The 13,788-nt window shown below is 38.1% G+C and overlaps 1 protein-coding gene across 1 annotated transcript in view; it reads right to left on the bottom strand.

The window, feature by feature from the left end:
• Positions 1–341: 341 nt before the first annotated feature.
• Positions 342–13,788, bottom strand: part of Edem1 (ER degradation-enhancing alpha-mannosidase-like protein 2) — a 99,238-nt gene continuing 85,791 nt past the window's right edge. Inside the window, exons 10-11 of the mRNA XM_080273386.1 lie at positions 2,391–2,580; positions 342–2,210 (exon numbers count right to left, since the gene is read on the bottom strand). Of these exons, the coding sequence (XP_080129512.1) occupies positions 1,144–2,210; positions 2,391–2,580 (1,257 nt within the window). The 3' untranslated portion in view covers positions 342–1,143. The remainder of the gene's footprint in view (positions 2,211–2,390; positions 2,581–13,788) is intronic.

The following is a 13,788-nucleotide window of genomic DNA, read 5'->3' as shown; positions in this document are numbered from 1 at the left end:
TTGCGGTTTATTGCTCACGTAATGCCACTCAGGGATGAGTGAGGCTGGTCACTCTCATCTTAAATGTCAGGACCAACTGGCTAGCCCCGGGCTCCTACGCTCCTCATGGGGCAACGTAGGATTGGATGATGGATGGATGTATATATATATATATATATATATATACTGTATATAAATACTGTATATGTAAACAGATTGAAGTTCAAAAAGGGACTCACAGCATTACTATACTGTAGTTCATTGTTGCAAAAGTTTTTTGTCCTTTTGCAGCTTATTTCACACGCTTCAGTGGGATAAAATGACAGTGTAATGGCTTGATGTCCTTTCCATAGCACTTCTTCATGATCAGCACCATTGTTTTAATGTCAATCTCTTGTTACAGCTCAGCATTAAAGATGGGGAGACAGCAATTTTAGCCCAAATTAATGTGGACAGAGTATAGCATCAGTACACATCTCTGGTACCTCATTCTACCTCAAAGACGACTGGGATGATGTCCTAAAAAAAAAAAAAAAGACCTCACGATTATGAACACTTGACTGGGAAACTGAAGCACACCATTCAGCTTAGAACTCAGCCATCAGACAAACATGCCTGCCCCATGGAACTCTTGACACTCAAAATGTAAAATGTAAAAATGTATGACATGAATGTATGAATCAATTTCAACAGGCAGACCTAAGACATGGGATAAAGTCTTCTAGAAAGACTCACGAGTAAAAACAATAGGTGCTGCAGATCAAGAAGCCATAAAGTGACAAAGGCTGACTCATGCCAGCATGGTCAAGACCTTTACAAATGTAATGTATTTATGTAAGTGGCAAAACATGTACGGTACTGAAATCGGTATAACCTTCTTTTCTCAATACTGTATGTTGATTTTGAATATATGGAACAACACTGTAAGCTACAAATTTAGCTTATAATTTTCTGCACCTGAATTTGAACATGAAACTGTGATTTGCTTATGGAAAAGTACATGATGTCCTAAAGCCTATGTATGACCAATAGTAAGAAAAAAAAAAGTACAGCAACAGGCTGTGTGACGAGAAGCAGTTATGAAACTGTGTGTGTGTGTGTGTGTGTGTGTGTTAACAATAAATCTGCACCATACTTCAAATAAGTAATGGAAAGTTAGCTTAATTATGGATTAAACATTTGGCCTTTCAAATTGAGCATGTGTGTGAAGGGCGGATGTGTGCAAGACAGAAGGGCATGGCTGGTAGTTGTTGTCAGGTTTCTGTACCCCAGCAGATCAGATGCCACCCTCTGCCTCAGTTCTGGAAGTGAAAACACCCTCTTCACAGTGGGCAGTGCTGGGACAATCTTCGATGTGGTTGGGGTTCTGTTTTCAGGGGTGGTGGAAGCAGTACCATATTTTGAGCTTGAGACACTTGGTGAAGAACCAGAGTTTTCCATCCCTGAGTTGTTACCACCACCCTGACCTCTCTCTGCCACCTCACTCAGGGATGCAAATCTGGGGCTGTCTTGTTGTTTGATTATTCCAGAGCCTACCTCATCACCTTCCTTCCCTGTCACTAATCCTCCTTGTCCATCATTTCTCCCTTTGTCCAGTATTCTGTCCTTCACTTTCTCTCTTATTTTATTTAAAACATCAAGCTCAGCAATCTCATTAGCATCTTTCCCTTTACTTGAACCTTCTTTGCTCACCTTTTCTTTAATTCTATTCTCTGATATTCCTATATCACTTTCAGTCTCTTCCCTCTCCTTTTCATTTAATATAACTGCATCTTTAACTGAATTCTCTATTAAGCTACCAATACTAGCGTTATCATTATCATCTTTCTCTTCCCTTCCATACTGATCACTGTTTCTTCTCTCCCCCTCATTTTTCTCATCACTAGCCTTCATCTCAGACCCAACTGGCTTCTGGTTGGGAGTTTCAGAGAAAGTAAAAATATTACCCTGTCCTTTCAATATAACAATTTTACCTTCCACCTTCTGCTCATCAAGGTTAGGTTTTTCCTCCTCTTTAGTTCTTGTTTCCTGAATTTCATTTTTATCACAGTCAGATTCCCCAGTATCAGTTGTTGTCTTGTCACCACTTTTCTTCTTATGTCCCTTTCTGTTGTTCCAAGGTACCCTGGTTGGGTCAAGAATAAGGGCCACCTGGTCTTCAAGGGAGAGAAACCAATCCTCATCCTTGGTTGAACAGCATGCCAAAGCCCCAGGATCAACTGGATGTGCTTCTGTAAGGTTAGGAAAGTAGAGTACATTGCACATTATTATATTATCATTTCTTTAGGTTAAGCTGCAGTCTAAACAACATGAAAATACCAGATCCCCAATAATTATCAAATACCATTTTGTATCTACCTGTCACTTTCTCCAACATAGTAAGGCTTGGCATCAGTTACTAGTCAGTTTACCTGAGTTGAAAATGTATCCTCCCGCCTCGACCACACACTGCCTGGAGCCAACGTTAACTGCAGTGCCTATTTGCCCAGTCTCGTGCAGCCAGTGGTCCCGGTCAAACAGCAAGTACAGATATTTGGTAGTCTCCGCCAAGAAGAAACTCTCCATCCTGTTCTCGAGTGTGTGATCCGTCACACTTTTGATCTGCCACAAATAATAAAAATGTCATAAAATGGAAGGCCAGCAACATAAAAAGTGAAGTAAATTACAAATACCATTAAGACCTTTTAATGTCTTCAACAAGTTACACATTCTATTTAAACTAAAACCAGACTATTTTATTCACCTGTGGGAAATTCTAACAATTTCTGAATAGTTCAAGCCCATGTTTCTCCATAACACTGTCATGGAGGCAGGTTTCAGGCATAATGAGGTAAACCATTCATACAGTATTACCACTGCACACAAGTGGTGTACAATGGAGGTACAGGATTTTGTCTTGATAGAGATATAACTAATAAGAATGGCATTACAGCTCCATTGTCCTTGTAACAAACTTTAAATTTTATCAGGATTAAAAAAAAAAAAAAAAAAAAAAGTGCTTTGAACATGGTTTTGCAAAATAGTACCGTATATATCCATAAAACTCAGCTATGCCAAGCTACCTGGGTCTGACCACCAGCAATATTTCAACATTATAATTTTTTCTAACATCAGCATATCTTATTTAATCATCACCATCATCTCATGACACCTTGCTTCATCCTGGGAATCCCTTATTAGAAGATGGCCATGACAGAACAGCTTCCAGGTTACTTTGTCCATACATGATTTTCTCATTCTGTCATTCCCCCTGTTGTTCCTCCTCTCACCACTGTGCAATACTTGAATGAATCCAGGGGTCGTCTTGCCTAGGAGTTTAAGTTAATTGAATTTGCAGTGAATGAAAAGATATCCATCCATATCCAATCCCATGTCGCCCCATGAGAAGCGTAGGAGCTCAGGCTAGACAAGTTGGTCCTGAGATTTAAGATGAAAGTGACCAGCCTCTTTTATCCCTGAGTGGCATTACATGAGCAATAAACTCCAACCACCCATTGGATATAAACCTACACAGGCTCAAACCGATTGGTGCGCCTTAAACCACCAGATGCCAAAATTTGGTTATATGGTTACCACCCAGCATTGTAAATGGCTTCCTGGTGTACAGAAAACCACTTGGCTTGTCACTCAGTGTAGAGTCACCCATAGGCAGAAGGAAGAGGAAGGAATGAAGGAAAGAAAGAAAAGGGAGTGTAAAGTCACTCTTAGGAAGAAGGAAGGGGAATGAATGAAGGAAAGACAGAAGAGGAAGGAAGGAAGAGAAGAAAGGGCAGACACGCAAAGCAGTGCGACATTGAGTTAGTGGATGGTGAGCGCCCCCACCTACCACAGTACCGTAAAACACCCTAACTTCGGACATTTTTTATATGTTTTAATGAATAACTCTGTGTGAAATGGTGCAATTTTATCCCTGTTGGTGTCATGTGGTAGCCAGGGAGAGTAACTACTGAATCCATATAATAAAAAAAATTAGACACGCTAAACTCGTTTTTTTTTTTTTTTTTTTTTCAAGTGTCTGAAGTTAGGAACAAATTTCCTAACTTCGGACAGCTCTTCCAAACTTCGGACATCCATGTATTTGCCCTTTAAATATGAGAATAGTTAATAGCACCTATCGCTGGACACACTATCCAAACATTGGACACTTTGGAAGTTTCTAAAAAATGTAAAAAAAAAAAAAAAATTGGGCACTCGTGGCCCAAGTTATACATATATAAAGAGAAATATCCAAAAATATCTCCTTTTTAGAGCTCATAAATTGAGATCACATTAAGATGAATCATATCACATTGTAGTGAGGTATTCTGGCCATAAATATAATAACTATTCAGAAACTTTTTCAGACAAAAAAATTACAGTATACCGTATAAAGATGCATTGCATATATTCCAAACTGTAAGGGGAAGTGACCTCTTATTCCTAAACAAAACTTCACTTAATTATCAAATAGCTACCTCACTGACTCAACAAATGCATACTGAAATAACATAATATAATGTTAAACACTTCTTACTGGTTCTAATGACACCCACACACCCACTAACACGCACACAAATCAAGAGACACACACACACACAGGCACATGTTATGAAGGCACCATGGAATGTATTAATGAGCTACACACTTTGGTCTTATACACACACACACACACACACACACACACACACAGATCAAACACATGGGAAAGAGATGAATATGAGGACCTGGCAGAGAGTACAATTCAGAGTTTAAGATCATTACTACATACAATGGAAGAGAAATCAGAAAGAATTATACTAACTGGGAATTTCAATACAAATATAAATTGGAATACTCTAGATATAATTAGCCAAGAAAGCTGTTGGAACCAAAAGCTCCTGGATCTCGTACAAGAGTTCTTCCTAACGCAACATGTGAGGGAAACCACAAGAAAAAGAGGACTTGATGTACCTTCAGTGCTAGATCTAATATTTACTAGGCAAGAAAATGATATTGACAGATTAATATATCCCCCTCCACTCGGCAAAAGCGATCATGCAGTACTAAATTATAACTTCAGGATAGCATATGACATAGTAAACAGCAATGACAGTTACAAAAAGAGCCTAAACTATAAAAAGGGAAATTATCAAGACCTAAAGAAGTATTTCTTAGAAGTTGATCGGGAAAATGAGCTTAGAGGACAAGATTTAAATGCTGTATATAAAAAATTCTGTGAATTTTATGAAATAGGAGTCCAGAAGTATATCCCACAGCACAAAGAAGCAGATAAGAAAATACAGAAATGGTTCAATACAGAATGTAAAAAATCAAAAGAAAGAAGAGATTTGTTGTGGAATAGATACAGAAGACATAATAGTGAAAGGATGTATAATAATTACAAACAGGCAAGAAACGATTATACAAGAATAAGGAGGGAAGCCCAAAAACAGTTTGAGGAGGATATAATAAATAAAAGTAGTGATCAACCAAAGCTGTTTTACAGCTATATCAGAAGCAAAACCAAAGTAAAAGATATAATACAATCAATTACGGACGAGCGAATCACTTATACACAAGAGAAAGATACAGTAACCCCTCCAATATCCGGATCAATAGAGCCATAGGCAGGTCCGGATAGTGGTCCTGTCCGGATATTGGGCCCCAGCTTATGGACTTGTACTTATGGACCCTAACTCTGAAAAACACCTATACAACTCCCTCTGGACATGCATTGCACCTATTTAAGACCCAAATCACACCAATAAGGGACATAAAAGACTGAAATAAATGCAAAAGAACCATAAAATGAGGTTTTAGAGGTGAGTTTATACAATATTAAACATTCTGGGTACTTACAAGTCCCTTGCTCTTGGACTGGTTTGAACCGCCAGTTTGCAGTCCACAGTTAATCCTCTGCACTCTAAATTCTAATTTCTTAACACTGCACAACACTGTAAATTCCTGTGTGTTCTAGTGGTAAGGTATTGCAGTTTATTCACTGTTTATTCACAAAAAACAAGCACCTGTGGCTTGCACTGTTATGAGTATCTGCTCTCCATCGGAGTTAAGCTGTGACTGTTGATGTTGGTGGGGTAACAGAGTTGCCAGATCGCAACAGCCACATTACCAATCTCCTCAACTTTCATTGTCAAATATAACTTTTCATTACCAAATTCGTAAAGCTAGCATATATTCTTCACTAATTACAGTATATATACAAGTGGAAATACATGTAATCACTCTCCTTATAACTAACACCATGTTGATTATTTTCACACTATGTAGGGTAGCAGATTAATCAGAGAGAGCAAACAATCCACCATCTCCATCCTGTGTATCCTCATACATGTGAAAAATCCATTTGGTAATGCATTTTTCTAATTCATTACCAAACGAATTTTTCATTACCAAATTGGCCCACACTTGGTAATGAAAAATACCAAATGGCAACCTGAGGGGGGAGGGGGAGGAAGGAAGGGGTGAAGGGACCATGGTGTAACAGCTGTTTGGCGCCAGGCGGGAATTTCAAATTATGGGAGGGAAAAAAGTCAGATTTTTTTTTAATTTTTTGCAGTTTTTGGCCCATTTTGGGAATATTGGATCCCAGGAGGATTATGTCCGGTTAGTGGGGATGTTCGGATATTGGGCGTTCGGATATTAGAGGGATTACTGTATTTGTGAAGCACTAAATAAGAATTTCCAATTAGTTTTTACAGAAGAAAAAAATTTTGAGAGGGACTATGTGGAACATGCATGTCCACACATACTACCAGATATACAAATAGCAGAAAAAGTAATACAGGGGGAGTTAAGTAGATTAGACAGAGGAAAAGCAAGTGGTCCTGATGAAATTTCATGTTGGGTACTACGAGAATGTGCAAAGGAGTTAAGTAAACCATTATTTTTAATTTTCAAGAAATCCTTGAGTCAAGGTAAACTCCTGATATTTGGAAAAAAGCAAATATTGTCCCCTTATTCAAGAAAGGAAATAGACAAAATCCACTCAACTACCGACCAGTATCACTGACCAGTGTTGTAAGCAAGGTATTAGAAAAGCTTGGGTAAATCATCTAGAAGAACACAGTATGATAACAGAAAGACAGTTTGGTTTCAGAAAAGGAAAATCATGTGTTACTAATCTGTTGAGCTACTATGACAGAGTAACAAACACAATACAGGAAAGAGAAGGATGGGTGGACAGTATCTATTTAGATTTCAAGAAAGCTTTTGACACAGTACCACACCAAAGACTTTTATGGAAACTGTACCATCAAGGAGGAATTCGAGGCAAACTGTTTTGTTGGATGCAAGACTTTCTCATAAAAAGAGAAATGAGAACAGTACTAAGAGGAAACTACTCATCATGGAAAGAAGTGACTAGTGGAGTACCACAGGGTTCAGTGCTGGCACCAATCATGTTTTTAGTGTATATAAATGATATAAACAGTAACACTGGAAATGAGAGCTATCTGAATATGTTTGCAGATGATGCAAAAATACAAAGGAGAATTACTAACACAGACTCTTGTAGGGAGCTACAAGAAGAATTAAATAAACTTCATGAATGGAGTAGTACATGGCAAATGGAATTCAATGTGGACAAGTGTCATGTAATCAAGTTTAGTAAAAGTGGAAAAAGACCTGATTGGGATTATAAGTTAGGAAATAAAACCCTATACACATCAGAAAGAGAGAAAGACCTAGGTGTGATCATCAATAACAGACTATCTCCGGCTGACCACATCAGCGAGAAGGTACGGAACATGTATACACTGCTTGCAAATATGAGAATAGCATTCACATACATAAATGAAGACATGCTAAGAAGGATAATAACATCATTCATTAGACCAACCCTGGAATATGCATCAGTAGTCTGGAGTCCTCATCTCAAAAAGCACATAGAGAAGATTGAAAAAATTCAAAGGGCCGCTACAAGATGGATACCAAGCTTAAGGGACCTAAGCTACGAAGAAAGACTCAATAAACTGAATCTACCAACACTACAGGAGCGAAGGAAAAGAGGTGACATGATAATGCTATATAAGTGCATATCAGGGAAGGAGAAAATGGACATAAATGATTACTTAACATATGGAGAAGCATCAGCAAGAGGACACTGCAAAAAACTGCATAAGAAGAGAGATGATAAAGACGTAAGGAAATTCAGTTTCCCAAACAGAGCAATTGATCAATGGAATGCACTACCAAATGAAATAGTGTGTGCCAAAACAATTCACAAATTTAAGGATATGTACGATAAACATGGTTTAAGACACGGGACAGTACGAGCTTGACTCATTCCTGTAAAGATACAATTAGGTAGGTAAGAACACACACACACACACACACACACACACACACACACACACACACACACACACACACACACACATGAAAAAAATGATGAAAAAATTGATAGTGGCCATGATTCATCCCAGGTTAGAATATGCAGCAGTAGTGTGGTCCCCACACAAAAAGAAAGATATAAACAAGATTGAGAGAATACAAAGAACAGCAACCAAAATGGTCCCCAGTCTGGCAGATCTGTCATACAAAGAGAGGCTGGAAAAGCTGGATTTGCCTTCCTTAGAAGAAAGGAGAAAGAGAGGCAATGTGATTGCAGTGTTCAGGACCATGGTGGGAGTAGATAAAATTGACAAAGAAGATCTGTTTTTATGGGATAAGAGAGCAACAAGAGGACACAGAATGAAACTGAAGAAATCAAGCTGCTTGAAGGATATCAAGAAATATAGTTTTCCTTATAGATGTATAGACCTGTGGAATAGCCTGGACAAAGAGATCGTCCAGTCTAAAAACTTAAACGAGTTTAAAGCTAAATCTGACTTACTGAGAAACAGAGACAGGACCCCATGAGCGTAGCTCATTTCCTGTATATCACAATTAGGTAAATACAATTAGGTAAATACACACACACACACACACACACACACACACACACACACACAAACAAACATTCCAAATAGGCCTGTGCTTGTAAAACACATACACACACACACACACACACACACACAAACACCTACACTCAACCCTTGGCTATTACGGGTTCCACTATAGCGTATCTCGTTATCACGCCTATTTAAAAAACTACCGAAATACCTTTATCATGCACTAAATGCCTGCTATCACCCACCGCAAATGTTCGAAAATTTCAAAAAGGCCAGGCTCCACTGCTCCGCCCAGCCAACAAAAGCTTCACTCTGTGATTGGACGTGTGACGTCAGTGCCAACTGAGCACTGACTGGCCGCCCGACCGAGTCTCCTGCCCGCCAAACCATTCAAGTGCGCGCCCTCAGACCGTGAACAGTTATAGCGAGAACAATAACCTTTTTTATGATATGACCATGGCCAACGTACCCCCTCCCCGTCCCCCTACCATCACCCAACATAATGCTGAGGCACCTGGCAGGGAAATAAAGAAGAGGAAGAACCTAAGTTATGCAGACAAACTGGAAATGTGAAACTTATAGAGAATGGTGAGACCAAGCAAAGTGTGGGGAAGAAACATAACATCAATGAATCAACTGTGTGAGGTATTTATAAGAAACATGATCACATCATAAAACATGCTCATTTTTAGACTATTATATATTAATACGTGGTACAAAAAAGGTATCTTAGAAGTAAATATTGAGGTCATGGCACCAATTAGAATTATTACCATAAGTTCTTCAATTCGGCTATTACGGTTTCGGCTATAGCGCAGCCATAGCGGGACCAATTGGGAGTGATAACCGAGGGTTGAGTGTATAGTCTGTGTTTTTCCAGTAATCTGTCTATCCAAATTTAGGAATTTATTCTGTAAAATGAAGAAATGAGGCACCGCGTGCAAGAGTATACCCATGCATAATTTTTTAAAAGTGGCAGAAATCGCATTTAAAGTTTTTACAACTCTGAAGAACGATACATCAAAAACTATTATACCTAGGAAAATGGCGTTTATATCATTATAAAGCTGATTGTCTCTATTTTATCCAAAAACTTTTTAGTAAAGGTACCACTGTTTATACCTGAGAAAAAAAAATCAACATATTAGCATACAATGCCACTACTTTTATGCATAAACTAGTACTGCAGGCCAATAGCTGGTGCATTCCTTTATGTTGTAAGATGAAACTGAATATCTGTAGACTTGTTGGTTACTGCCTGGTTAATGTCATAAAAAGTAAGTTTTATAAATTTTTCAAAAAAATTATCAATACACAGCATTTTCTTTTTTTTTTTACATGGTCCTCGTTGTTCTGTGTTCTTATGTGAACAACAGACACTTTACATCTATTAAATGCAATAAAGAACAAAATAACACCAATAATACTAAGAATAATGATGTTTTACATTAATAATCTTTTTAATGAATACAGTGGTTGTGCCTGATAAAGGGTGGCGATGTAAACCCAATGTTATTTCTATGGGTTTTCGCCCTTATGTCTTGGGTCATACATCACATCCACCAAGTCCACATGAAAGTACATATTCTGAGGGACTGTGGGATAGCATTATCCCAATTTTCAACAAGGTGGTGCATAGGTATACTCTTGCACGCAGGGCCTCAAATATTCATTAAAACAGTCATAGCAAGATTATGTCTGTGTACTGTATATTTAAAAATAGTTTACTGTCCAGTACTTACAACACTTTTCCACATATAATCGTACTAATCACATTCTTACAATTGAAACTGTTTGTTCTGTGTGAACAAAGTTTTGAAGGGTTAAAAAATGCCGATTCTTTTTCCATTTGATTCATAAATTTTTTTCACCCACACATATTCAAGCTAGTTTAAAAGGACTTATACATAATACTCTTTGAAGATTATCTTACCTACCCATATCATTATTTTTTGCAAATATCACACTCTTTTCCAATAAACTTGAATTATTACATTTTTTCGCAAAATGTCCGAAGTTATGGTGTTTTACGGTACTGAAAATATATCACATAAACAAATACTTTCAATAAAGGTTGGTTATCTTTTTCCATTACTGCGAGTTAACTTTTAGGATTGGATGATGGATGGATGGAGGAACTCTTTTTTTTTTTTTACATTTCTGTACAATTTCTTGGCTGAACACCTGGCTGAAGCTGATTCTAACACCACTGAGTTGTAAATCATCATCATTATCTTTTTCCTACACAAATGACGAATGAGGTGAGTAGGATCCAAAGAGAAGTAAAGATAAAACATGAATATGGGAGAATTATCAACTGCATGTCTAGTGAACTGGGCCACACAATCATTCACATATGGTATTCAAGCCTCAAGTGCCCTGGCTCCAACTTGTCTAAACAACTGAATATATATATTTTTTTTTCCATACATATACACAACACATACCAGACAGACAAAACCTATAACTACTAAAAATATGAACCAGTGACATTACCTCTACAAAAATTTCATTCATACTGCATTATACTAAAGATTTTTGAGTACATGAAAAATTTTGTAACCAAAATTAAATTTAAAATTAGAATGTCCATACTAGCTAAGCACTATATTTTATAAAGGACTAATATAAGTTTGTCTAAGAATCTAATCAAATATTTAGTGGCTGTATCTTCCATGGCCAACTCCCAGCAAATTTTATCTCCAGTTCAATGGACATCCATCAGTACCACTGTTGTCAGTCTCACTTGGACCACGGTGGACCTGTCTCAAGAAGTCACACTATACTGATATTACTTTCACATTCACAGTGTGATTGCAAAGGAAGCATATAACTTGAGTATTGTGGAAGTGTTTGGAAATGTCATCAGTCTTCATATGGGATGGTTAAACTGTACAGTACAGTACTGGTTTTATTCCACTTCTTAATTCCACAAAACATGCCAATGCCTTATTCCCTTAAAAAAAAGTGTCATCAGAAAGAAGGTCTTTCATAAAGAAACTGAAATCTTGCTTGAATAGTGGCTGAGATGAGAAAGGAGGGCACTACCTAAGCCTACAGATTCCCCCATGAGGGGTGATGAATTTTGCGTTCATGCCACTTTATCAAATGGATGACAAATGGAATGGTAAGCATTTTCTTATAGTGCATCTCTTGAACTATCTTCCACTACTGCATTTCTTGATCTATCTTCCAAACATCCTAACCTTATATCAACATATAAGGACTGGTAAAGCTGTAGCCTTCTCAAAAAGCTCAATATGAAAGTTAACCATATATGTTCAACACTGCAACAGTGATGCTCAGAAAAACTTCAGTTGTCATAGCTATCTACATCTTTTCATGTAGTATATTACTGTACGACCCCCTTCACAACCACTACGTAAGAGTGAAATATCACAATAATATTTAAAATAAATCTCAAGTCCAAGCAAAATTATGGGAGACTGCACATTAACCACTCTGAATGTTCTAGTGTCGAACTGCTTGGCAATGTTTTACAAAGACTCAACAGTGGATGACATGAAATTAAAGAAAACAGTAAATGCATCATCTTGCACAACAAACATCTGCGAGACAAGTTCTTAAGTTTGGATCTTTGGGTGTATAACACAAGTATGTATCACATTTTCCAAAATATTTTGATTCTTTGGAGAAAATTAAAAAGAATCTGATAATCTGGTCTGTTGCTCCCATCACTTTCCAAACAAATGGTACAGCACAGGCATGGATGACACACCGGTTTAATTCCGCGACTGCGAGGATTTCTTTTGAATAAGTAAAGGCATAAGACATTGACCTAAATTAGAAATTAAGTGAACCAACAGCAGAGAAAAAGTTTGCTGAGACACTTTTTGAAGACTTTCACTGCTACGGCTTCTCTCAACTGAAGAGAATCTGCTGTTAGTCTGAGTAAAATACTGGTGCTCCAAGTGCACCAACTGCAATGAAAGGATGAGTCGTGAACCAAAAAGACATGTCCTTTGGGATATTACTGTTGTATTTTGGCACAATCCCTTTCATATTAGCTGCCAAATCTCTAACACCACCATACCACTAACTTTTCATCTTGTGCCCATCAAGTCCAAGGTCACTAGGCAGTTTAAGAAGAAAAGTTTTTCACTAACCAGTTCTCCTAATCTTCCCCAATAAAATCTCCGTGAATCATGGTGTTCATTTCAACACAGAAAATAGCGATTGCCAACTGTTCATTATTAGCAGTGATATGAACAGACCTTACCTACTAAAATGGAAAAGAACCATCCAGCACCACTGCAATGGCTGACAATGTGATACTCACATTCATGCTTTCTGAATATCATACCAGTAATCTGATAGTAAAAGCCACAACCAGAATAATGTTCTGAAGGTATGGGAAAGTATATAGGTCATACCTGTGTGTGTGTGTGTGTGTGTGTGTGTGTGTGTGTGTGTGTGTGTGTGTGTGTGTACATGCATGCATGTCTGAGTGCATGTGTGTGTGTTTACCGATTATTTTTTATTTCAAAAATAAATTTAATACATACCGTAAACTCTCAATTATCCGTCATTGCAATATCCAGCCCAGCGCAATATCCAGTGCAACTACCTTGGCTCTGTTAACTCCTAAAACGCGGATCGTCGCATTTGCGACGGTCGGCCCAAAGGGCAGAACAGCAGATCGTCGCGTTTGCGATTTGAGTTAATTTTGAATAACCGCGGGCAAGCAGGCTCCAGCTGGTATTGTCTATCAGTCCCGCCACCCGTGAGCTACATTTAGCACACTTGACCTTTGTACTACTGACCTCGGTTGTTGCCAAGTATCATTTTTTTTACCCACCGACGCACCGATGCGCGGCCCTCCCTCGTTGTGCGATATGGCAACGCGCGGACGGCTGATACGTGTCAATCTGCGCCGTCATCTCGCAAGCACTTTTTGCTATTGGGAAACGATTGTTTC

The sequence above is a fragment of the Coenobita brevimanus genome, chromosome 54, assembly GCF_032717465.1.
Source record: "Coenobita brevimanus isolate Jiangsu-jjx chromosome 54, ASM3271746v2, whole genome shotgun sequence".
In the NCBI taxonomy this organism is placed as follows: Eukaryota; Metazoa; Arthropoda; class Malacostraca; order Decapoda; family Coenobitidae; genus Coenobita; species Coenobita brevimanus.
Note: the sequence above shows the minus strand (reverse complement) of the source record. Positions and strands in the feature narration are given on the sequence as shown.